The sequence below is a fragment of the Pyxicephalus adspersus genome, chromosome 12 (assembly GCF_032062135.1).
Source record: "Pyxicephalus adspersus chromosome 12, UCB_Pads_2.0, whole genome shotgun sequence".
Classification (NCBI taxonomy): domain Eukaryota; kingdom Metazoa; phylum Chordata; class Amphibia; order Anura; family Pyxicephalidae; genus Pyxicephalus; species Pyxicephalus adspersus.
The window spans coordinates 23,897,411-23,922,718 of NC_092869.1; the positions used below are offsets into that span (position 1 = coordinate 23,897,411).

The 25,308-nt window shown below is 38.5% G+C and overlaps 1 protein-coding gene across 1 annotated transcript; it reads left to right on the top strand.

Annotated features, from left to right (window-relative positions):
- The first annotated feature begins 978 nt into the window (after positions 1 to 978).
- Positions 979 to 25,308, top strand: CFL2 (cofilin 2). The gene is made up of 4 exons (XM_072427788.1): positions 979 to 1,195; positions 15,660 to 15,967; positions 20,796 to 20,872; positions 22,285 to 25,308. The coding sequence occupies exons 1-4, from the start codon at positions 1,193 to 1,195 to the stop codon at positions 22,398 to 22,400; spliced, it is 504 nt and encodes a 167-aa protein (XP_072283889.1). The 5' UTR covers positions 979 to 1,192; the 3' UTR covers positions 22,401 to 25,308.

Consider the following 25,308-nt stretch of genomic DNA (forward strand, 5'->3'; position numbering starts at 1 on the left):
GGTCAATTTAGGGGGAAGCCAATGAACCTAACTGCATGTTTTTGGGATGTGGGAGGAAACTGGAGTACCCAGAGGAAACCCACACAGACACGGGGAGAACCTACAAACTCCATACAGATAGTGTCCTGGCTGGGATTCGAACCTAGGACCTAGTGCTGCAAAGGCCAGAGTGCTAACCCCTGAGCCACTGTGCTGCCCTATCCACAATATAATATCCCTACCATGGTCATATGTCGTTAACACAGTCTAAGGGCAATTTGGGGAAAAACAAATTACCTAACTGCATGGTTTTTTTAGATTCTGGAGGAAACTGGAATCCCATGCAGATAAGGGAAGAACTCCATGCAGATAGTGCCTTGGCCAAGAGATCCAAGTGCTGGCCACACTGTCCCACCCATAATAAAGCTCTAAGAAAAGCCCATTGCTCTGATGGAGTTAGATTATTAGTGGCCACCCAATGGTGGAAAACAAAGTCAGAAAGTGAAAAAAGGATCCAAGAACATGGCAGCAGCAGCAATGGAGCAATATGGGAAAGTGCTGGGGAAGCACAACCTAAATTTTCCATACAGTGAGAACTTGTACACTATGGTGGTTGTTATTTAACCATCAAATAATTTGAAAAAGAAAATCATATGTTTATATATTTCTCCCTAGTGTACATATTTATCTTTGTATCATTTATTGTTTGTAGGTAATATTACAAACAGTAGCCAGCAATTATGTTGTAAGGATTACCATGAAATTATATTCTGCATTGCTACTTTATAGGTTCAATCCTTGGTTTGGCAGCAATCCAAACTGCATTGCTGACAATAAAGAGTTAAGTGTGTGCTGGTGTAAATGACTGAGCTATAGTGCAGCTGTCAGTACAGCATGTGTGCTATGAGCAAGAGCAGGGCATTGAGTGACTGGCCTCCTGCCTCTCCCTAAACTCCCCACCCTACCTCCCCTGCACTATATTACACTTGTGTTCATGAGACTAGCCTCTCTTTGCCTGCCTCCCTCTGCCTGTCCTACAAATCCAAGCATTGTGACTCTAGCCCACATTTGCCTTCTCTCCTCTTCTGGCTGCCTCTTCTTTCCAGCAGTTGTCTGACACTCAGCCCCCCTTCCACATTTCCTGGATTTCTTAGCAAGCTTGGAATTTAGCTGCAAACTCCAGACATAGAGATTTCCCTACACAAACCACATCATGGTAAGAAAATCTGATGTAACAACTACTCCTCTGTATAATTATTATAATTTTTTGAAAAATCTTTTTAATCATGTTAAAAATTCTTAGATGCTTTTTACAGGATTAAAAAAAAAAGTTTACTCTTCTGTAAAGAGCTTTGCATAGCAATTTCTGAATGTCTGATGGTTGGTTGAATGGTGCACCATTTATAGAAATGTTTAGTTAAAGCGCAATTGGCATAGCACACAGCGTTTGGCGATGATGTAAAGCCTTTGTAGTAGGGAATAGATTACTTTGAAATGTTTATATTTTATAAATATCAGTGACAGATTGCCATCCAGTGCTGCCACAGCTTCCAAGCATTGCTGACATAGTTCTGGAAGCGGGTAACTATAAGAAGGGGTCACTTTGTTCACCACCCCGCATGAGTCACCTAAACTGGAAACTTCTAGAGCCAAAGTTTCATTTTTTTTCAAGTTGAACAAAGTTAGGTTTGTGAAGGTGGTGTATATACCATACTGGAGTGAGTGGATGGAATACCTGCAGGATGAAAACATTATATCTATTTTTCCCACAATGACTGCTCCTTATGCAAGAACACCTTAAAAGGGCAAGTGATTGGGGATAATCCTCAGCATGGTTTGGTAGTTAAGACACAGCGCACTGTTCTATAAACTCTTAACGCTGTCTGCGAGAGTTATGTAATGTTTACAGATCAGGCTGAAGTTTAAATATTCAAAATTAAATCATTGGTAAGTCTCGGCAATGCCAGAATGGAATAGGCAGGATATAACTGCAGACAAGTTCTGCTGCCCAGGCCCTTGACACAAAGGCCTTCATGTAATATCATGGTGCAAAGTTCACTTGTGTACAGATATCCATGACAACTAGATTACAGCATTTCAGTTACAATAAATGAAACGTGTTTATGATTGATTAATAAACGTTTTACTCTTGGCTTGACGTAGATAAACCCAGATTGGATGATAACTTATTTGCTAATGCACTATGTATCGTAAACCTTTTATCCTTTGGTGCTGCTGATTTCTTCCAACTATTTGGTAGCCATTTCCTGTCTATATGCAGAGCAGCAGTGGCAGGGTGTCATTGATCAGGGTGGGCTTCCTAATAGAGAAGACAGCCGAATGTAACTGCGTAACGAGCGTTGACATGCTGCTTAGTGCCCTTTAAAAACGCATTTGACAGATGCAAGGATGGGAGCGGTAATTAGGAGACAGGGACAAAGTTTGGTCACCTTACTGTGCAACAAGAAATGCCATTCGTGCCAGGTATAATTTAAATAAAAAGTATGAATTGAAAATAGGAAAATGTCTTTTGGAATGAGGTTAACAATAATATTATGACTGTTAAATAGTATTTATATAGCATCAACATATTACGCAGTGCTGAGAAGAGCTTACAATCTAAGAGGTGGAGAACATGTTAATTGCTTTATTATTCTTTGCAACGTACTGTAAGCTGTTTTGTTAAGCCCGTCAGATTTCTGTTGTAGGAAACGATCTTTCACGATTGTTCCCAGTGACAGATGAAGGAGTGAACACCGTACATACACCCAGCTCCATTCTATTCTATAGAAAGGGGAGGCAAATAGCTCCTGATCAGTCATTCATCAATCCTCCATGGCAGACCAGGTCCGGGGACAGCTGTATACACACTAAAGACAAACTCAACCGTTGGTCTTGGGTGACAATCATCTGACGTGTGTACGTAACTCTACATTGTAATATATTATGCTTTTATGGGTACAATTCATCTTCACTTAAAAATAATTAAGTACAAATGTCAGCCAAAAAGATACATGCCTACTATTCTTTGGGCCTTAAACTGATTTGAAGGCATTTTTGTTACCTGTAGTCCTCTGCAAGTAGTTACAAACCATTTTCACGTCAGAGTTTACTTAAAATAGCCTCTAACATGAACTTTGGCAACCTTGTGCTTAAAGCAGTCAGTTGTGAATGACAATACTAACAATAGGCAGTCTGCAGCTGCTTTTATTCCAGGCCCATTTTTTTCACCCATTTTAGGGCTTTCTGTAGGTGGAAAAAGAGCCACATAATCCACCAGGCAACCCGTGCAGGAGCCTAGGGTTCAGTGAATGTCAATGGGGCCCAGGACTGCCATCGTACTCTGTGTCCTATTGTAATCCTTATCAATGTCAACCCAATGAATGGTGGGGGAGGCACAGCTACTTCCTTGCCTAGGGCCTCATCCTTCTGTAAACCATCTCTGGTTGAAAAAAAAAGCTTCCATATTAGTGGATGCACAAGCAGGAAATCCTTCCTGTAGTTAGATTCAGAGGCCCCATGACATGATTAATATAAGGTCAGTGGACAGGGATGGCAGGATATGCCTTTGATGAGGCTGTAGAAATCAGCTAGAAGAATGGAGGGTGGTGAAGGCACCATCTAGAAGATGGGACCATCACGTGTGGAAGTGCTCTGCATGCTAACTGCTTTGTCCCATTTACCTTCAGTAGCCAAACCTTTAAAAGTTTAAAGTATAGGTCTACTTTATTTGTTAGTTCTAACATCAAATAGATTAGTGTTTAGGCTCTTTGTTGGGTTTTTACTGTTGCTTGTGTCCCCATTGTGTAGATTTGTCACGGTCTTGTCCGGTGTCAAATGGATAGAACAGATAAAAATCAGTTCATTTCTTGTTGATCATCTCAGTAGAAGTATACGCTAGATATTGCTGTAGCCAGGTGGCAATACTGCTTATTATGCAGCAAAATCATGCAGGAGAGTTGTCACCCCGTAGGATAGGATAGTTTTAGTTGGACAATTAGTTTTGTTCAATGGTATGTTAACTCTACAAATATTGCTTAATTTATGCACTGGTGAGTCTGCCAGCCCCCCTTTCATTATTCATCCAACCATGCATTCAAACATGGAAGACTTACCAGCCATTCTCAACCAGAGTCCCTCCAGATGTTGTTAAGGGTTCCTTGGCTTGTGGTTGATTGCCTGTGGTGGCCTTCCGAGTACCAGGGCTCTTGGCAGAGCCAGCTGTAGGACGCCAATGGTTGTTTAAGCTGTAGGGGTATTCTAACCCCCATGGTAAGGAGAGGCAGTCATCCCTCTGACCACCAATATGGAAGCTATTTTTTCTCACTGATCAACAAACAATTGGTTTTAGCAGGGGATTCTTGAGACCTTTTTGGTTTTTGGTAAAAGGGGTGAGAAAGAGTGCTTTAGACCTAGACCTCTGAACTTTTTGCCTGGATATACATGATGTTGTGCAGACACATGACTGTTGATATTGTGATTGCAGTTTTCAACTATATGAAAATAAAACATCCCAGACAGTGTTATATGGCTTATCCCAACCCTCTTATATGTCACTTTTGCTGGACAGCTTGATCTATTATAGGAAGTGGGAAAACGGATCTACAGGTGTTTTACAACATTTTGCAAAACCTTTGCCAGCACCTACCTAAATATTACCAATATGGAATTTAGTGCTGAATATTGGCAGGGACAGCCTTTATTTTAATTTAAATATTTCCATATCCCATATTTGCATGTTAAGCACATCCGTTGTGAGGCCTGAACTGGAATCTGATACAGGATTGCTGAAATTTAATGTACATTTTTTGCTTTTTGTAAGATAATGACACACCCACACCCCTTTCTTTTTATTTTATATAAAGGAATGTTGACATTCCAACCATCATCTCTAACAGCTGAGAACCATTGCCCTGTGCAATGTCAGCAATCACACCCATCCCCAGCCCCCCTATTAATATGATATTTAATCAAATAAATGATACAACACTTTTCTTGTGTCTTATATCCTAGCCATGAATAGATTGCAATATCAAGCACATTGGCTCAGGTATTTCATTTAGCAATCGTGTATATGAGCCCTAACTATAACTTGCCTTGTTTTTCTTTTGGTCTTTTAAACATCCCACTGTAAGTGTCTTGTTATATCTGTTCAATGCCTGTTGTTCTCACTATGAATCTTGTGAACTGATGAACCCTTCCGCTGATGCTGACTGTCACCAGTTACATTGTTCCTAGCTATCTCTATGGCCTTCCCTGTGTTATGGCAATGGGAAGAGGGGGAAAGTGTTCAGTAGTCTCAGGTCACTTGTGTGTGTAAGGACTTCCTTTTACTATATGCCTGAACTGCACTTTGAGGAAAGACAATGGACGGCCCTCCCACTGGTGCTAATACTCAGGGCTTGGCTCTGGGTTTTATTTATAGCCCACTATACCCCAGACAGAAACAAATGATGACATGCTGCCATATTGTCTCCTCCCATTATGAAGGTAAAAATAAAGTACGAATGGGATCAGCATGTGGTTTGTTTATTATATGAACCACTACATATCCACTAATCAAGAGCATCAATAAAGAAATGGAAGAAACCCCTGGTCCTGTCTGTATTTACTCACAAAAAAAAACTTGGGGTTCTTGTATAAAGAGGCAATTTTTTTAAAAAATGACCCATTTATTAAAAATATGGTAGTCCCCTCCTATTGTGATACTTCCCCCACCTCCTAGATTGTAAGCTCTTCAGGGCAGGGTCCTCTCCTCTTTCTGTGTCACTGTCTGTATCTGTCTAATAATAATATACTGTATGTATAGACAACACATGTTTAATACTGGATATAGTGGGTAAGGGTTGTATCCCGTCAATGTTTTACTTCCGTCTGGGTTTCCTCAGCCACCCTCCATATTAGACAGAAGGTACATTTTTTAGTTGTCTTCAGAAGGTGAAAGAAATCGAACAATGGGTGACAAGTGTCTAGGAGAGGCTTTCCTCCCTTTGTTGCATCTCTAGGACAGGAAATCTTTTTATCCCAATGGGACATCAACAGGACAAATAGAAAGACAGAGCTCTAACATCCAAAACTAAAAAAGTTGTTTTGGCTATACAAAACTTTCAGGTTAAAGAACAGCTAGTATTTCATTTGGAAGATAACCTATAAATGATACATTTAGGGTTTAGTTACATTCCAACCATAACTTTTTATTTTCTGTTGGACAGATCAAGGTACAATTAGAGGTTCTATCAGACCAAAGACAACCATTCGCTGGCGTTTACCGAAATGTATGCCATTACTTATACACAAGGCTGTCAGGAATTGATGAGTTCCATAAGGCCATTAACATATCTGATGACCAGAGCAGGATTGCTCTACCCAAGCACGTGTTCCAAAAATTCAAGCAGCTGGTGTTTTTGTCAGAGTTACTAGAAAACCATTCCCTGGTATAGTGAGAAATACCCCATGTTTTTGAATAGCACTGGAAATATAGTCACAATATTAACTCCAAATAATTTTACAATCATCTAGAAATACACAGATATGTATCAATCAAAATTTTTCCGCATATATATTTATATTTATCTGCATTATTTATCCGCATTATATATTTAACACACAATGGTCAAAGTGGGCCCTCTTGGCAAGTATTAAAAAGACTATGGGGCCTCTTTAAATAGCTCCCTATACCATTCTCTATACACCAAACAATTTAAGTGTAATTAATTTATTTTATTATACTTTACTAAACTAATAATACTAATATATATACCGTATATAATATGTAAAACTATTATAAGTGTATAAGTTAGTGAAAAGTAACACTCATGGGTTTATACAAACTTTTTACATATATTTCCTTATGAAATACATATTAGAGACGTGACAAAGGTATGTCCTTTGTCTACATAATTTGTTCTGTGATGTGTACAACTTTGTGTCTCACAATGTTTGCAGCTATGTCCCAGAGAAAGAAATACCTGAAAATATTTAACATTGTTGATCCTTATTTCCACCAAGAATGGTCAGCTGAGGGTGTAGTCCTATGATATCCATAGACATCGGGATTGCTCCCCACTTTGGCAAACGGTTTGAGGGCCTATTTTTCATGGCTATAAGTGTATTTAATACACAATTCTGAAACTTAAACACATTATAAATGAAACCTATTATATTGTACTTTCATGGTTCCCTGGGCGGGAGCAGTGTGCCTGATGGATTTGGCAGTAAAAATGAGAAGGTAGTCCAGCGAGGTAGGAACAGGACCAGGCTGGACAGATTGCTGGTCAGTGGTCAGGGCCCATTCCTAATATGGGCCCTATAGTAGCTGTAGCCAAACAGCCCATCTGTATAGCAGCAGGTGTTTGTTTGTACTGTCACCCGAACCCAACAAATGGTCATAATGAGTGACAAATGTCTCACAGCAGGTTGAAAAACAAAAGTCAGGAAAAACATCAGGAGCTTGTGCGTAAAGCAAAATATATTGTTACATAAACAACACTGGTAATAGTAAAAAAAAAAATGAGATGACTGTCTGAAGGAGTGGATGATTCTAGGCAAGTGTATTTGTAGGCAAACTGCCCTAGGTGACCTCCAGTCAGATGCTAGACCTCCATTGAGGAACTGAAGACCAGGTTTTAAGCATGGTGGCCCAGGGACAGTAAGTAAAGGAAGGAAAGGGTTGGATCAGCAGTCCCCAACCTGTGGTCAGTGAGAACATTTTGGTGGTCCACGGCTATGGCTGGTGCAGCCCCCAATGGGGTCTTCCCCTGAGCCCACTGAGGGGTGCACCGGCCAAAGCTGCGGACCATGTCTCCTGTATGGATCCCAGGCTCAGGGTGGTGGGGGGTTGTTCCTCTGGAGTCCTGCAATAGGAGAGTGGGTGGGTTCTGGCATCATGGCATGACTGTGAGCAAAGATTCTTCCCCTTTGATTGACACACGTCTCCCTGCTCATGCGTGATCTGTAGTCTGTAATATTACTGGTTCCTAATGTCCAATAGGTGCGGGACCACTGGGTTAGATGATACATTGGGCTCTGTTTATAAAACAGGAAATTGGACATTCCCTCAAACATTAGTGAGAATCAATTACTGTGATTGAAATACATGGACGTGGAAGATTCCTATGAGGGGAATGATTGAGGGAATGTCCACCTTGATGTCCACCAGCAGGAAAAAGCGGTAGGCCCTATCTGACATTAAAAATTAATTTGGCGTTAAACTTTTTTGCATCGTGTAAGTGACAATGAAAAAGTGGACTGTTTTTGTATCTAAATATAAATTTGGCTGGGCATTAACTAATCTTGACTAATACCGCCTGAACATGAGTGAGTGGATTCATTTCTGGGAACATGCTGATGGGTAGTCATGCTGCAATATGAGCTTGTTTTGTAAACATGAAAAATAGGACATGTTGGGTAAGTCGTAATGACAGGGCAGATAAGATGTGCCAACCATAAAATGTATAGAGAAGTAAACATCAACAATTAAATGGAACCTAAGGGCACAGTCAAAGTGACAAATATGACGTCAGGATGTCAGAAGCAATAACACAGCAATTTTTTATTTTGTCAGAGTCCTCCCTGCAGCAGGAGATTTGATATTTCTCTACTTAGGGGTCTATTTATAAAGTTGTGAATCTGACATTCACTAAAACTTTCTCTGGTGGAAAATGAATTACTGCCATTAAAACACATGGATCTGGAAGATTCCCCACCAGGGAATATTTCCATGAATGTCAGATACACTGCTTTATAAAAAGACCCCTGGCTGTCATAGGGGGACAATTCTGTGCATTCTGCAGTGAAATCGCAGAGTAGTGTTGTCACCCTGTGGACATCTTAGATCTTAAATGGATCTTCAATCAACTTTAAATAAAAGACAAAAATTAAATTAAATTTTTTTTTTAGTTCTATAAATAAAAGTGAACCATTATAAGACCCCAGAAGATGCAATATTGCATTTCTCAACCTTGTAACATTTGCCTGACAGCTTGACCTGTTACATGAAATAGAAAAATAATTTTCATAAAATAATAATTTTTTTTTCTTCTGACCTCCGTGTGTGTAAAGTGGTTATAAAGGTTTTTAGAATCAATGCAAACTTAGGTGCTCACTTTTGTGTGTTTGACTTTATTATGTGTTTGGATAAACACAACTCTGCTCCAATATAAATCCAGTATGGTGATTGAGTGTTGTCAGAATCACCAGGTGGAAATAACCAGGGTCACCAATGAATGCAGTTTACAAGGATAAAGAAATCGGTGCCTGGTACTTACCGGTATTTACTTTGTTTTACTTTATATAGTGTTTGAGTACACACCGCATTCCCCGTCCTACTGCTTCCAAACTGTATTTTATCTTCATACAAGCCAATGTGAATGTAAAGAATGGCAAGTCGGAAGCATTTCAAATTGATCTTAAAGCCAAAACTTTTTTCCTTAAATAGCTGCACATAACCTGAATTAGTTACACTGGCATTTCAAGGCAACAAAATTAAGTTGTAGTATGATCTAAAATATTAGAAATAATTGTGTGCTGTTATTACTAAGTAGTTCAAATCTGCAGTTTTTAAAACGTACAACACTGTTACAGAAGCATATAGGTTTCCTTCCAGGCATCCCACGTGTCATATCCTATAAAGAAAACCTATTCATTTTAGGAACAATTTTCCCAGAGGATTGTAAATTACCACATTTTATGAATGTTATTTACCCATAAAAGCCTCCCTTGTGTAGACATTGAAAAGCCCTGTGTCTTGCGGCTGTAGACTACCTTTCCTGAATGTGATGTCAGCAGACCTAGGGATGTCACTCAGTAGTGTTCTCCTACATAAAAGTTTATTTAGCTAGGTAATAGGAGGGTCTGAGGAGCTGGGACAATGCACAGAGTACAAGGGAACCCCTAAATAGGAGAGGGCTATGACATGAAGTGGAGGGGTGCTGGGGAAAAAAATATTAATGTAAAAGGAAACCCCTTTTTTGTGCTTATGCAATATTTTAAAGTTGTCAGGGTCCTTTTAATGCTACACTGACATTTTACCCATACCTTAAGTCCTTAAGTCCCCAACCTTTTGAAGCTCACGGACCACTAAACGCATAGACTCCAGACCACGCATGCATGAGTGTGCCCCCCCAAGTAGGGTCCTTCTTCTGACCTCGCTGGGGGGGTGCACCGGCCAAAGCTGCGGCCCACCAGTCAGACGGCCGCGGACGGGGGGTTGGGGACCCCTGCTGTAGAGAACATTACACACTATCAGAGCTCTGATCATTGTCCTGAGCCTTCAAGGGCTTAGACATTGGACCCTAATGAAATTGTAACATCAACCTGCACACTGATAAGGTCAGTAGAATGTTCATTTATTGAATTTGAGAAATTCCAAGCATAATTAAACCAGCTTCTGTATGCAGATTTTATCTGTGTATTAAGCTGGTTGCCTGAAGTTCAAATTTACCAGTTGTGTCCTTTCCTTTTTGTACTTTTATTTAACCTGCCCAGTGTTTCAGATAATAACAACAGGGCAGCAAAAGGTTTACATTAATGGTGGTCCCATAAAGCTGGTCACCTTTTTTTTTTTTTTTTTTTTTTTTTTTTTTACATCTCCACGGTTCCATTTTGCTGCTGGTAGTCACTCAAATTAATTTTTAATCCCAATTGTAAGTTAATATCTGACTTACCTTCCCCTAAATACCAGTACTGCTACTTGACTAAGGGCCATTCAGGCAGCCAGTACTATTACACAATGGTGGATGGAAGTTCCCACCTCCCAAACGTAGTAGCAAGGATCAAAGGGAAGGTGGCTAGGTGCATCCAGTGGGGCCGCTATTGAACCTGTTGCTTTGTCATATATATATATTATATGTTCACTGTGATCTTGGTGGATTTTGGTCTCTTTACTTACTATTCCCTAATATAATTTGTTATTGAGTAGTATACTACCTGCTGTATATTTTAGTACAAAGACATTGGGTATAGTGAGGACCTCTTGGGGTTACTGGACAGATTCCAGGAAAGGAAGGGATATCCATTTTTGGGTGGGAATTTCCTTTAAGATCAAAAGCTATAGCACTGTTTTGTATGGCTTTTATCTATGTTTAGGTTATTACACGATGGTTTATGTAATGGAAAATATGATGAATAACTCTTTCCTAATACTGTTAGCAAATTAACCCAATGATGATATAACTAGGGCCCATCATTGCACTACACACCTTTAGTGTTGTATACTTTTAGCAGGGCTGCCATCAGAAACTTCTGGGCCTCATTGCTAGGTGTAAACTTCCTGGACCTCCCTCCTTCATGTTTAAGCATCCAGCATTGCAAAAGTCAAGAGCCAAGCACAGAACTACCTCCTGTCCCCCTATTGATGGCGGCCCTGACTTTCAGGTTTGACTGTAGTCAAAGAGCATAGTTTAATCATAATTGAAATGCAACCTATGCTATGACTAACAGTTTTATTATGTTTCTTAGTAGCAAAGGATAATCCTTGACAGTTTTAGGGCATGAAATCACTTAGAAGTCATTGTGAATGTCATTTGAACATATCTCCAAAAGGCAAGAGGGCTTAGAGACCATCTGATACCGGTATGTTACTTTCACTGTCGAGGATGCTAAGTAAAAATAAAAAGCAGTAGCCATACACAGCACACATATATTGAGCATGATTTAGTTTGCTTTTGGCATTGTTTAGGATTTCTTATAGAATATTATGTAAATGAAACTCATATACATGAGACATTGCTAGTAACGACCCTGCTTTCAGGTGTAGGATCTGCTACAAAGTTTAACATTATTTCAGTGTCCACAAAGCCAACCATCAGCCAGGTCCAACAAATGTCGAGTGATCATGTTTTATGTACTATGGAAGTGGGGTTCTTCCCCATTATGGCATTATGTGCCTACATTCTAATATGAGTTGAGTAGTGACCAATAAAGTCACATACCTTAAGTATATGTTTTAAACATGAAAGGATAGGGAAACTGGGGAGGAATGGTCTGGATCAGGGGTCCGCAAACTTTTTCGGCCACTAGGCCATTTATGGGGTGGGCAGGAGCACCCTATGCCGGACTCTCTCTGAGTCCTGCCCTAATGGCTCAGCCCCCACTAGGAACGCTCCCTGAAGGGAAATACCTATCTTCCGCATGCATTGCAGAGGAGAGGGAATGTTCCTTTTTACGTTGGCGCCGGAAGTGTTAACACCGGCTGCAGTAAATAGAAAAGGGAGCCACAGCAAGAGGAGGCTCAAGAGCCGCATGCAGCTCTAGAGCTCTGGTGGCTCCAGTGGTTTGTTCCGGCCTAATCCCAGCCGGCAACCTGAGGCTCCGAAGCCACGCGTTGCCAGTAGGCATTAGGCCGGATCAGCCAGGGGGTGTTAGGCCGGAACAAACTACCGGCTAGGCCGTATCTGGCCTAAAGGCCGGAGTTTGCCGACCTCTTGTCTGGATAATGCTTGATGTGATCAGTTGGGAAATCTGATAGGCAAGTGACTAGTTGCAGCTTCTTATGCTCAATGTGAAAAGTCTGTACAGTCAATTCAAATTCAGTAGAAAATAAAATCTTTTACAACTGTGCAATGTTTGGGGTTTAACTTTTAAACACCTAAATACAAGAGATGATAGTCCTTTAGTCGGGCAATTTTAATTCAAAAACTTGTTCCAATTGTCAATACATCCCGTAAGCTGGTAAAGACCACCTTCTCCTCCCCTACTTCTCCTTTCCACTCTTTCTGCAGACATACATTTTGAGAAAAAAAAGCAAGGATCATTCATGACATGGTTCTCCATCTTCATATTATAATATAGATCAGACATATCAGCAGTCATAATATTATGAATTATAGATCACATCAAGATCAAAACACTCTGCAGGGTACATACAGCTTTTCTATGAGTAAACTCATACAGAGACTTCTATGAGTCCTGAGCCAAGAGTTGGACATCTCCAGCCAGCTACATGCCTTACATCACAGGTCTTTACATTATCTATACCATGTTATAAATAGCCTTGTTCACATGTGTAACACAGATACTAAGAAAAAAAAACTGATAGGTTAATCTTTCTCAACCTAATCCAAAACTAAAAATAAGATGCAAAGGCAAGAGTGCTAATCACTGAGCCACCGTGCCGCTCATCTCAGACATTATATGACATTTGGAGAAGCAAGCACAACCTATCTTTCTTTATTTACACCAGACTCCAGATACGACTGTCCATATCCATTCTTTGCAGAGGGTGGAGATCTTATGCTTCAGACACCCCAGACTTGGGCAAATTCTTCTATATACCCTACAGAGCATTTGTGCACAATAAAGCATATTTATTCCTAGTGTGCCATACTCCAGTGATGAGAAAGAGGTCCATGCATCCCCTGGTTGCTGCCACTGCTTTATACTGAAGTCTACTGTCTTTCATATTCTACCACTGTCTGGGCATTGGTGATGGTAATTCCATACACATAGGCTGTTGAAATCCCAGGAAAAGTTAGACATAAACACAATTACTTTGGCAGGTTAAAAAGCTGCCATATGTTTTACCTGTGTATTTACCTGTTTGACCATAGCCTCAATTACTTAGAATTAGTAGTGTTCTGGAATGGCCAAGTAGGGGGCTAGGCCTCAACCCAGCAATTATTTGAAGACAAAGATTTATTAAAGATCTCCAAGGCTTGAGAGGATACACTTTAATAAGTGAACCTGGGTGATCGGGCAAACCTGGAATGGATTTCCTAAAAGACATTTGCTGTTTGTTAGCAAATGTTTTCAATCCTGGACCAGATTCATTCCAGGTTTGCTGGATCACCCAGCTTCACTGGTAAAATTTTATCCTCTCCAGCCTTGGAAAGTTTTTTTTAAATCAGGCCCAAGGAATCCTAAACGTATCAAAGCTTCAAAAATGATTTTGCAATGAGCTATAGTTTAAATCCTAAAAGTCTAATCTCAAATCTAAACAGTGTATTGTGACGATCTATTGTGACCTAGTTGCAGTTCAGGACACATATTTGAATATACTTTCTGCTTTTCTTGCTAACTTGATAGAACAGTCAAAGACAAAGGAACACAGTCATGTGTCTGGGGCTGTGTATGTGAGCTGATTAGAACTTTTAAGATCTGATTTTTTTTTTTTTTGTAGTCACAGTACTACAATAAAAAATAAACTGATAACTAGACATTGTCGGCTAATATAAGGACATATGTTTTTGGAATGAAGGTGCTTTTCATATAGTTTTAGATAAAGCAGAGTAAGGTTAGTCTATCTGTGAACTTTTTTATTGCACTCCTCTTTTCAGAAGTCGGGAAAAATACAATATTTTAGAGTTGTCCCTAAAGCAAGAGACAAGGTGTAAATCAGTCATTGGGAACTCCAATGTTAGCTCTATAACTTTGGAAAGTTTTATTCTCAGTTTTTCCTGTTGTATCTTCTAAAGGAGAAATGGATGGGAAACATCCCAAGGAGCTATGGGTGTCAAAATAAATCAACTTGATAAGGTTTTTATCACTTCCCTATTTTACACCCCTATAAGTATTCAAGTGTTGGCTTTACTTACTCTTTCCATTTCAAATCATTTTATATTTATAACACTGCCATGATATGTGTGTGGTTACAATGAGATTGTAAAGACACTACAGTAAGTACAGTATTCATATCTTGCTGTCTGTAGACACAGGAGGTCATGAACAGAAACCAGTATCATAGTATCCATGTTCCAGAGGTGTGCATGGATTTCCAACTTGGCAGAGACTGACAGCATAGGGAACACGGACTGGCAGCCAGTAGTCTAGCCAACTCTAAGCAAACATGATATATTATAACATTTGCTGTAAGCTGATTGACTGGCCAAGCTAGATGATTAAGGGAATTTATTTAGCAACGTGATTAATAAGAGAAGCAGAACAAAACTAAAAGAAAAATATTAGAAAAGTGTGGACTGTCTCATTGTGTACTCATATTGAAGTGGGTACTAAAAATGTAAAAGTAAGTGTTATTCTTCATCTGGCAAGTGATAGGGTTAGGTGTCCCCCTCCACCCCACGTTATTAGCGTATCAAACAGATTAACTCTCCACAAACAAAACACCTCCTCCACCCTTCCTAGAAAAGCACTGGAAATTGCAGTAACTGCTGCTTAACTATGACCACCATTTTGTTCTTCCATGTAGGTTTATTGAGCCTATTCAAAAACCATGAACACTGAGAAAGTCCTTGCCTATGGCACTCATTATGAATAATATAATATCTAGCTCAATCCTATTATCAGGATGGTAATTCCCTCCTATATTCATATTTATCATCTGCCACCCAAGCCACTATTACAAATATCAGTTTTAATAAAAGTATGCACTGAGACACTGCTATAACCCCCCCAAATTCTCTTAAATGTCAGCTAAGCCTGGCATGTGCCTGTAAATTGCTTTTGGAAAACGGGAATGTCTAGGTCTGTCCCATACCGGGTATAACCTGGACTAACTTGGACCAACATAAATGGCAGTAGTAGACAGCAAGGTTTCCTATTGTACAGTTTGGGTATTGGGATGTATTAATGCCGAGCTATAATGGTGTGCTATACATTATATACTCCGGTATTGCTGTACATTGTGTTTACCAATTTATCCAATTTCCCAATAGGCACACTTTTACTGCTGATATAACTAAGGAATAATATCAATTAATTATTAAATCATTTTATGTTATTTGCAGGCATCTGGTGTGACAGTCAATGATGAGGTCATCAAAGTTTTCAATGACATGAAGGTGAGAAAGTCTCAAACCGCAGAGGAGGTAAAGAAAAGGAAGAAGGCTGTCCTGTTCTGTCTGAGCCCCGACAAGAAGGAGATCATTGTGGAGGCAGATAAGCAAATATTGGTGGGAGATATTGGCAACAAAGTCGAGGATCCATACAGGACCTTTGTTAATCTTCTGCCACTCGATGACTGTCGTTATGGACTGTATGATGCCACTTATGAGACCAAGGAATCCAAGAAAGAGGACCTTGTCTTCATCTTCTGGTACATTCCTTAGAAGGGAGTTGACATGTGGTGTCTCCAGAATAGCAATAATACTAAAGCAAAATGTGTGCACACATGGTTTTGTTTGCCCCACTTTCTGAAGTGAACACGTACATTGATAATAGATGGTGAAATTAAATTCACCAGATAAAATGAAAAATAGTCCAGTAATATTTCTGATATAAGTTAGTATATATATTCCCATTCAGGGCCCTATCTGACCCATATGTATGAAGTGCATGAATTAAAATTAATAAATAATGCACCTGCATTACTTCATGCTAAAATATTTATTTTCCAAGGCTCCAAGTATATGTCCATAGTAAAACAAGCTGCAAGCCATTCCCATTTACCATTTAACTATGCTCATGCTAAATGTTATGTTTAGCCCTTGCTTGTAAAGGCCTGGGTTGTAACTGAGGTGGTGGGGGGTTAAACTTGAAGTTGATCTCCAGCCTAAAATAACCCCTTTACTTCCTGTCCTGGTAAAACAGAGGGTGTACATCTCTAATTACAAGATCAGATAGCACTACAATCTGACAGTGGTTCTTCCTTCCCCACTTCATGCAAAACCAAGAAAAAAAGATTTGCTGGACCAGGGGCATTTAAGTTAAACTCGTATTCCCACCAACCTCAGTGCATTAAGCATAGAATTAGCATGATCCAGAGCTACAAAAATGTTTGTGGCTTGACACTTTAACACAAGGTTAACACTTTTAGGCGTTCAATACACACATTTAGTGCATGCGGCTTTTTTTTTGGACATTGGAGTGCATTGTGGTGTGGTGCTTTACGCTCCAAAATGGAAGGTGCATTACAACAGGTTGTGTATAAGTGTTACATAGGTTGAAAAAAGACACAAGTCCATTAAGTTCAACCACTAGGGAAATAAATATATCCCAGATATAAAACCCCCATGGACAGTTGGTCCAAAGGAAGGCAAAAGAACCCCTACAATTTGCTCCAACATGGGAAAAAATTCTTTCCTGATTCCATAAGGCAATCGGATGTTCCCTGGATCAACAGTCCCTGTTATCTTTACTTTAAATCTTTAATACCCAGTTATATTCTGTGCTTCTAGAAAAGCATCCAGCTTTTTCTTAAAGCAATCTATAGTAGTTGCTGAAACGACTTCCTGAGGGAGCCGATTCCACATGTCATATTCCCTGTTACCATAATATATCTGTGTGAACAAGCTTTTATTATTCCTCAACAGAGAATTGGTAGTTCTTATAGCTAAATATGAGCTTTGTGTTACCAAGGTGAAATGGGAGTGGCTTTTGGCATTTTATTCAATATTTGACTCATGGTACCAGTTGTAGTATCTGTGGCTACATCAGTTACCAAGTTAGACACATAATTTAAAAAAAAAAATAATTCTATTTACCTAATTTAGGTGTAGCCATAACTAATACTTAAGTCAGCTCTACATCTGTTCGTATTTCTAGAATGTAGAACTAGATTTTGTGACGTATGGCTCATGTGATGTAATATATCACAAGGTCATCCGTAGTTGTCCAATATTAGTGGTATGCCAAATTTAATGGCCTTAATGGCAAACAGATTTGTATGGATACAGGTTCAGTACAATAGTATGCAGAATACTGTGGTTATTGTGTAAGGTCAATATGGAACTTTGGGTAGTCCTCATTTAGAATAATGTGCACAAGTATTGAAAGCTTACTTGCAAAAACATATTGTTAACACATAGGTCATCCAAAGACTGGCAACAAAATGGTGCAAGGTTTAAACATATTAAGAAATACTGCAGAGGGGCTAGGTTAGAATGGAGGGTTATTAGACACTTCTGGAATAGGATGGGATTGTGACATGCAAGGAGGGAAGCAGTATGCTAAGGAATTGACTCTTCCTAAGGTAGTCATACTTGCTAGCAAGTTTCGACACATTTTAAATCATTTATGGAAAGGAAATCCTCTGTAAGTAAGCTTTGAAAATACTTGATTTATTTGCCTTTACGTGCAATATTATGAGTCGGCCTTTTTAAAGGGGGGAAAGCATTAGCAGGAAAATATGAGAAATGTTTGGAAATATTATTTTACCAGAGTAGCAGTTAATGCTTAGAGCAGACATACAATAGAGGTAATCAGTCAGGCAACAGTAAGAGTTAATTCACACTGCCCGTGAGGCTGTAATCTATAATAAATATAGTGCTTAGCTTAGTGACTTATTATACATTGTTTCAGAATCCATTCTGATCCAATCCAATCTCCCAATTATCCTTGTCACCTTCTCCATCCCATTCTGTTTTAAAATACCAAGGGTGTATTTTCCCACATTGCGCTTTGTAAGCCTTCTTCTGCACATGATAGATCCAAGTCCCTTACTGCTACTTTAGCAACAATATGCTATGGGTATATCTCTTATTTACAGTACATTATTAATATATCCCATAACTCACTACAAACTAGAAGGGGGTACTTTGTAAATTATTCTTGCAAGGGAGATGCAGCTGGCACAAGCTGATAGCTGTGTCATCTGTTGCTACAAAAAGCTGGGGCTATGGATGATGCAACAAGTATATCAGTTGAGATGGCAAGCCTCCAAATGGAAAGCAACTCAAGAAAATCACTGTGGGAATGAAAGAGCATAGCGATATATTGTCCTTAGAACTTTGTTTCTTGGACAAAGATGATTTACTTACCTTGAAGGAGGCAGCCAACAAATAGGAAATTGTATTTCACTAGTGGTAAGTTACATTTGGCCAATGGGAGTGTAATCAATAAAAATTTGCAAACCATGGACATATTGTTAGGTGGTTGCTAATGCTTTGCATAACCCAGCAGCTCAGTGGAAAAATAATTTTCCCATCGCTTGTGCAATTAGTGAATATCCTAATGCATTAGTGATATTGCAAAGTGTAACTCCTAAATGGAAACAGGATGCCTTTCAGTTCCATAATATATATAGCCACAAATACTAAAGTTATATAAATAGCTACATTTTTCTTTTCTGAGTTTAGCTCTACTGTAAGTGTTTTTATACCCATTCATGCTGCCAGTTTATGCTGTTCATGGTCTTCTTCATTTTTAGTATGTCCATCAGATACCGATGTTGAAGGTTGGGGTTCACCCTGTATTATCCAAACCCCTATAGTCAATGAACTATGTTTCTTCACGGACAGCAGCTTTAACCATTTTATCTTATACCTTTCTGTAACTGCCAGTTTTATTCCAGGTCTGCTAGATCATCCAGCTTCACTGATGAAAGTATATCCTTTAATAAATCAGGCCCAATGAAGAAGTATGAATTTTGTTTTTCAAGGTGGTACACAATAGGTTAAACCTCTGACAGTGATCCACCTGTAAAATAAATAGATAATTGTAACTAAATAAGTATTATTTTTCAAATATAGTGTTACTTATAAAACAATATGCATCTGAATTACTTTTACAAAGTTGTTCTGGTGTAATGGTCAGTTTTGTTTTCTATTATACCCAAGGTCATGAAATTAAGGCACACCATAAATCTTTTAAAGGTTGTAAAATTTGAGCCTTGCCAGTGGTTTTTCTGTCCTGCCTATAACATATCCCCAGTCATACAGAAGTTAATGGCAGGTGAGACCAGGCCTAGCCTGTGCAGAACAGGAAAAATGAGGACTATAAAAAAATAGGAGGTTATAAATATTAATATAGAAATGCTGCTAAACAATAAACTACTTTCAGCAAAGCTAAACTTATCCAAGCTAAAATCAACAGCCAATATTTAAACCTGCAACCATAGACACAGAGGCAGCCCATTAATCATAATACCACATTCAATTACTGTAAAAACCAGGAATGCAGATTACTATTTATTTGAATGCAAGTTTCAGTTTGGAGAAGTGAATGTTCTTGTTTGCAATTTGCCCAGAGGTATTGTATGACACTACATTGCATACAGATCAGTGAGAGATGGATTGATGGTGCTTGTAGTCCCTCAGACAAAAAATAAAAAGGATTTAGAATACCTGCTGCAGCTTCTAATGGAAGGTAAATGGTTCAGGGAAATGGGACTATTCCCTTTCATGTCATGAAAGTGTAGATAGAAAACGTAAGGTTGGAGATTAGCTTTAAGAAAAGCTATAGGCAAGCAGCTAAATATTTAATACATACTGTACATAGAAATAGAAACATAAAACACATATACATAAAATATATATAGAAATATAGGTATTTCAATGACATATCTCAGTTTCAAGTGCTGGGGGATCAGCAGCTCACTAATTACTTTGTTTTCTCCTGTATTGCAGTATCATCATTGTGGCTGCTTCTCCTCCTTAAAACATAGTTATTACCAATACACAAATATGTCATCTTGAGCTATTTCTACATAGCGCCCTAGTCTTTCTTTCTATTAAGTTCACACTATTGGTTTTTGCATTGGTATTAAGCATTTTTATATAAATCTGGAAACCCCTTGTTAAAAAAAAAAAGCAAATGCCTACAAAAACCACTTCCAGGCATTAACCGAAAGGCATAGCACAGGTTACAAATTACAGGTTCGCTTTCATCTGGTTCTGTTTAAAATCCAGGTGACCAAAATAATATATCACCCCTTTCATCATGTCACTTTGGCCATTACACAATATAAAAACAGCATAAAAGTGGCCTAGTTGGTACAAATTTGATTACCAGCACTAACTGCTGTACATAATACATGATAAATTTACTTTGCTGATGCTTCATGAATGATGGTCTGATGACTACGTTATTGTATTAATTATTGCTATCCTTTTTTTTCTCCATTTGAGTCTATTTTTCCATGCTATAATATAAACCTGCAACTCTTTAGTAACCTATAATAAAAATTCTGCTATTTTATCTTTTAGGGCTCCTGACACCGCACCGCTGAAAAGCAAAATGATCTATGCCAGTTCCAAAGATGCCATTAAGAAGAAGTTTACAGGTTGGGACATTTACTCCTTTACTCTGAGAAATATGTCTAATAGCCAATAGTTATTTTATGGTGGATAATGTAAGAAAGGGAAAGTTTCCCTTCCTTTCTGTTCTCTAAGCACAATGGAAATTGAGGGTAAAGGCCTCCTAGATAGTTGTTACAGGGAATATTGTCCCTATTGGTAAATTTACACTTTATTGCTGTTCTGATGACACACTTCTGGATATTCTCTTACTTTTATTATTTAGTTTTGTTTAGGAACAGAGAAGAAGGGGTTTCAAACTTTTTTTGTTATTTGCATTTAATTTCATCACTGTCTTTTTTGTTTCTATGAAAAAAACTTATAATATTTATAAAAAACATTCAATAGTTAAGGCATTTATGCCCAGCTGAACTTTCAGTTAACAGAGGTGTTCAGAACAGTAAAATTTTAACTTTATCGAATTTGATCATATTTGGAGTTCCTGGATTTTTTTTTTTTTTTTTTTCTATGAGTTGTACTATACTTGTCAGTGACAGGTATAATGCAGCTCAGCCAATCCAGCCACTAGACCAGACTTTCTTAAACTTTCTAACATGGGGGGACCATAGAAATAACTTTCAGCTTACATTAGTCTGATGGTCAATGGGATAAGTGTCTACTGGGAAGAATGCCACCCTACATATAGTCAAATAGACAATTGATGTCAGGGCTAATTGGCCAAAGGCACAAATTGCTACTAGGGCAAGAAACCCCTAGCAGATTCTGGAGGAACACCTTTTTGAGAAACCTTCTACTAGGCAATGACCACTTTCATCATCTGGCTGCCTACCATGCCTAATAATGACATGTAAAGTTATGACATAGTCAGTGCCATGTATACTAATGTCAGATCGGAACTGGAATTAATCAAATTACAAGTTCTGATCTGAGATTGGTATTGACTCCAACCGTACCTGTCCATCCATTACTATTTACAGTGCATTAGCCACATAAAGTTTATACACGTATACTATATAATGGATGTACAAAGTCCTGCATATTGGAGGTTTTCTTAAACAATCAAAACAAAAAAAACCTGTACCCTGCCAACAGAAGGACCCTTTGCTGTGTCCGAGCTAAAGCTGTGCAACCTTTACTGATTGTGGAGCCTAAGGTGATATGGCAGGAGGCAAACCTGACCTCTGCAGGGAGATCACTGCTTCAAAACAGAGCACCAAGGTCATTCTTTACAACATAGATAGGCTTTAATACTTAAGCCGGTTGCTATCTTAAGAAAACAAACTAAAAGACTTTGAAACCTTTTGTTTTGATGCCCCTGGAAGTTATTTAGTTAATGTAAACTGAAAGTTCATTTAAGAATTAATGCCTGCAGTAATTACTACATAACTGTTTGAAGATCCATCAACTGTCTCCAACCTGTTATTTTCATTATTCCTAGGCATCAAACACGAGTGGCAAGTGAATGGCATGGATGATATCAAAGACCGAAGCACTCTTGCAGATAAACTAGGAGGCAATGTGGTTACTTCACTCGAAGGTGTTCCATTAAAATGAACACAATTCCTTTTGTTGTGGAAGCTTATAGTACCTACCATATCAGTTCCTGTTCTGGCCACATGGAGGGTTTTAGGTTTTTGTTTTATTTATTGAATTATGTTTTTTGAATATTTTCCTCTGTGAAAACAATAAACCACGTTGGTGCTTGAAAAAAAAAAATGAATTGAACTAACACCGTACAAAACTGTGCCATCAATAAAGTAGAAGGAACAGCATGTTTATACAGGGCTACCTTGGGTTTACTCAATCTGCATTGCATTTTTCTATAGGGATTCCTAAACTACATAGAATGGGAGTTACCCCTCAGTTCAAATGCTCTTTTTTTGCTTTAGTAACAAGAAAAATTATGATCCTGTGATGGGTTATTGGGAGTAAAAAAACATGGCACCCATACAGTGCAACTGAGCTTGTGTAGGTGCATCCATTAAAGCATGCATGGGAATATACTTGTGGAAGTGTATAAGTCTATGCACGAATGGTGGCACACTCATCAGGACCAGAAATGTTGCTGGATTAAAAATTGTACAGCCACGAAGTATTCATATCTTGCTTACTGTGCCTGTTACAATCTGACTGTACAATCTCCTTTGTACATACCGAACGGGTAAGGTTTGTAGGTAGGTCATCATATTAAATATTACAATATCTCAAGGACATTGTACAGTCAGATTGTAACATGTATGGTGAATTGTAATTGGCCTAAACATAGATAAAAAATAAATACAGCAGTAACATAAAAGGGGTGAAAAAGCATGTAGGAAACTCCAAACTATCTCATCCCAACAATGTAAAGCTTAAACCAAAAGATAACGAAAAATACTTGTAAATCCACTAAAAGTAAATGAAAATTCCCATCACAAAGGCATTGTATCATTGAAATCATCATCCTTCCTAACAAAAATAGTAAAGCTTTGATCATTTACACACCTAAACATTCTAAAACTATGACGATCAAAGATTTTTAATCAACAGTTTTTTTTATACATGTTTTTAACAATGCCCTGTATGTTAAAAAGTTGCAGGTAAAGGCATATTTTATAATATCAATAATCCGTAATGTTTAATTTGGTCATTTATGTAGCTACTGGGGTATAGCAAAGGGTAAAACTCTAGAGTAGCCTTTCTTAAGTTTTTTTACCTCTGTGGAATCCTTAAAATAATTTTCAGGTCCCAAGAACTCAGCTAAAACCAAATATTCATTGATGGCCAGTGGAAAGAAAGTGTATGCCCCTACAGAGGGTAATAGCACACCACATTTATAGACAACTAAAAACATCATTAGAGTTACGCAGTTGGCTTTACCGAGTGGTGTCGGCCCCAGAACTATGAAGGCATCATTATATTAGGGGTCAATCAGCCAAAGTTTGAGGAACCCCTAGTGACCTCTGAAGGGACTCTGATTGAGAATGGATGCTCTAAAAGTCTGCTGGGGCTGCTGACATTACATCCAAGAGAATGACAATGAGCAGTCCCATGGCTTTAGAATGTCTGCACCAGGGAGGCTTTCATTGGTAAATAACATACATAGAATCAAACCATGGAAAGATTTTGTTGAATAGTCTGGCAACAAGGTTTCTTTAAAATGTAAAAGGATTGCAATAAAGGTACTGCAAGTTGCTGTCCATCAGAGGGGGGTGCAGGTTGTGCCAATGGAGGGCTAACCTTTTTGGAATGCCACATTCTGCACTAATAAGCTGATGCTTTGTTCATTGGCATGTCAGGTTGTAATAAGACAGTCATGTGCATTTTAAGGGATTAGTAGACTAAAGAAAAGTGCATATTTATTGAAATATGTTGTCGTGTGTGGGCAACTGATTGAGTTGCTTTTTCACAACTCATTAACGTATCAAGGGAAATGCACTGCAAAGCAATGAGCCCTAGAGGTATCTAGACTTCATTCACAATTGAGACCACATTATGAATATATATATATATATATATATATATATATATATTATAAATATATACACACATGAGGAAGGTATACATAGTACATAGTTACCTTTAGTACCCAATCAGCTTTTTCTATTTCATTAGTGTTATAAAAATGGAGGGGCTGATGGGCAATTAAGCAGCACAAACCTGAAAAGGGTCTCAGCCTCCTGTAAAAAAACTTTGGAAGTAAACAGGATTTTGTCCAACGCACCCAATCATGCCTAAGCATAACTTTCCTACTTCAAAAGAAATAAAATACTACTGGAAGATGATTGGCTGATTTTGATATCTTCTTTCTGTTTATAAAATGCAAAATAAAAGTAGTCACATAAGAGGTATACACATATTGTTCTTTCCATGTCAGTTTTGTGTTACAGCACCTAATTGTAGATTGATTATAGATGGGGTCTATGTGTCAGAGATTGAAAATCTTGGGTGAAAGCATTGAGGCCTAATTCACATCTCTGCAGTGCAGAACCCATAGCAATGTGGCTGCATAGAACCTGGCCCGATAAAAAGACCCCCAAGAATCCTCAACAACTCACAAGGTACAGTCACATAAAGCTTAAAAGCCAAAGTAATAAAAATACATTTGCATCTCCACCTGTCACCCCGCAATGTTCCTACAGTTGTATGAAATATCTTAGAAATGTTTTGTCCTTGACACTCCGTCCTGCACCATACACGCCTCATAACCACCATCATCCCATTTGGAGCTGCCAGCTTATGTATTCTTGGACACTTGACCAAACCTCTCCATAATAAAATCTTTCCGCATTGCACATTGTATTGCTGCTCCTGACAGACACCTGAAAGACATGTTTTATTATTTAGATCGCCAACTAAAGCAATGTTTTAGGAAATATTGTGCCAAACAAGAATAAACTTATGTTCAATTAATACACAAAGCTTTGTTCAAGATCAATACTTTGAATGAGTGATAGACTGATAATAAATTTTTATTTCTCTT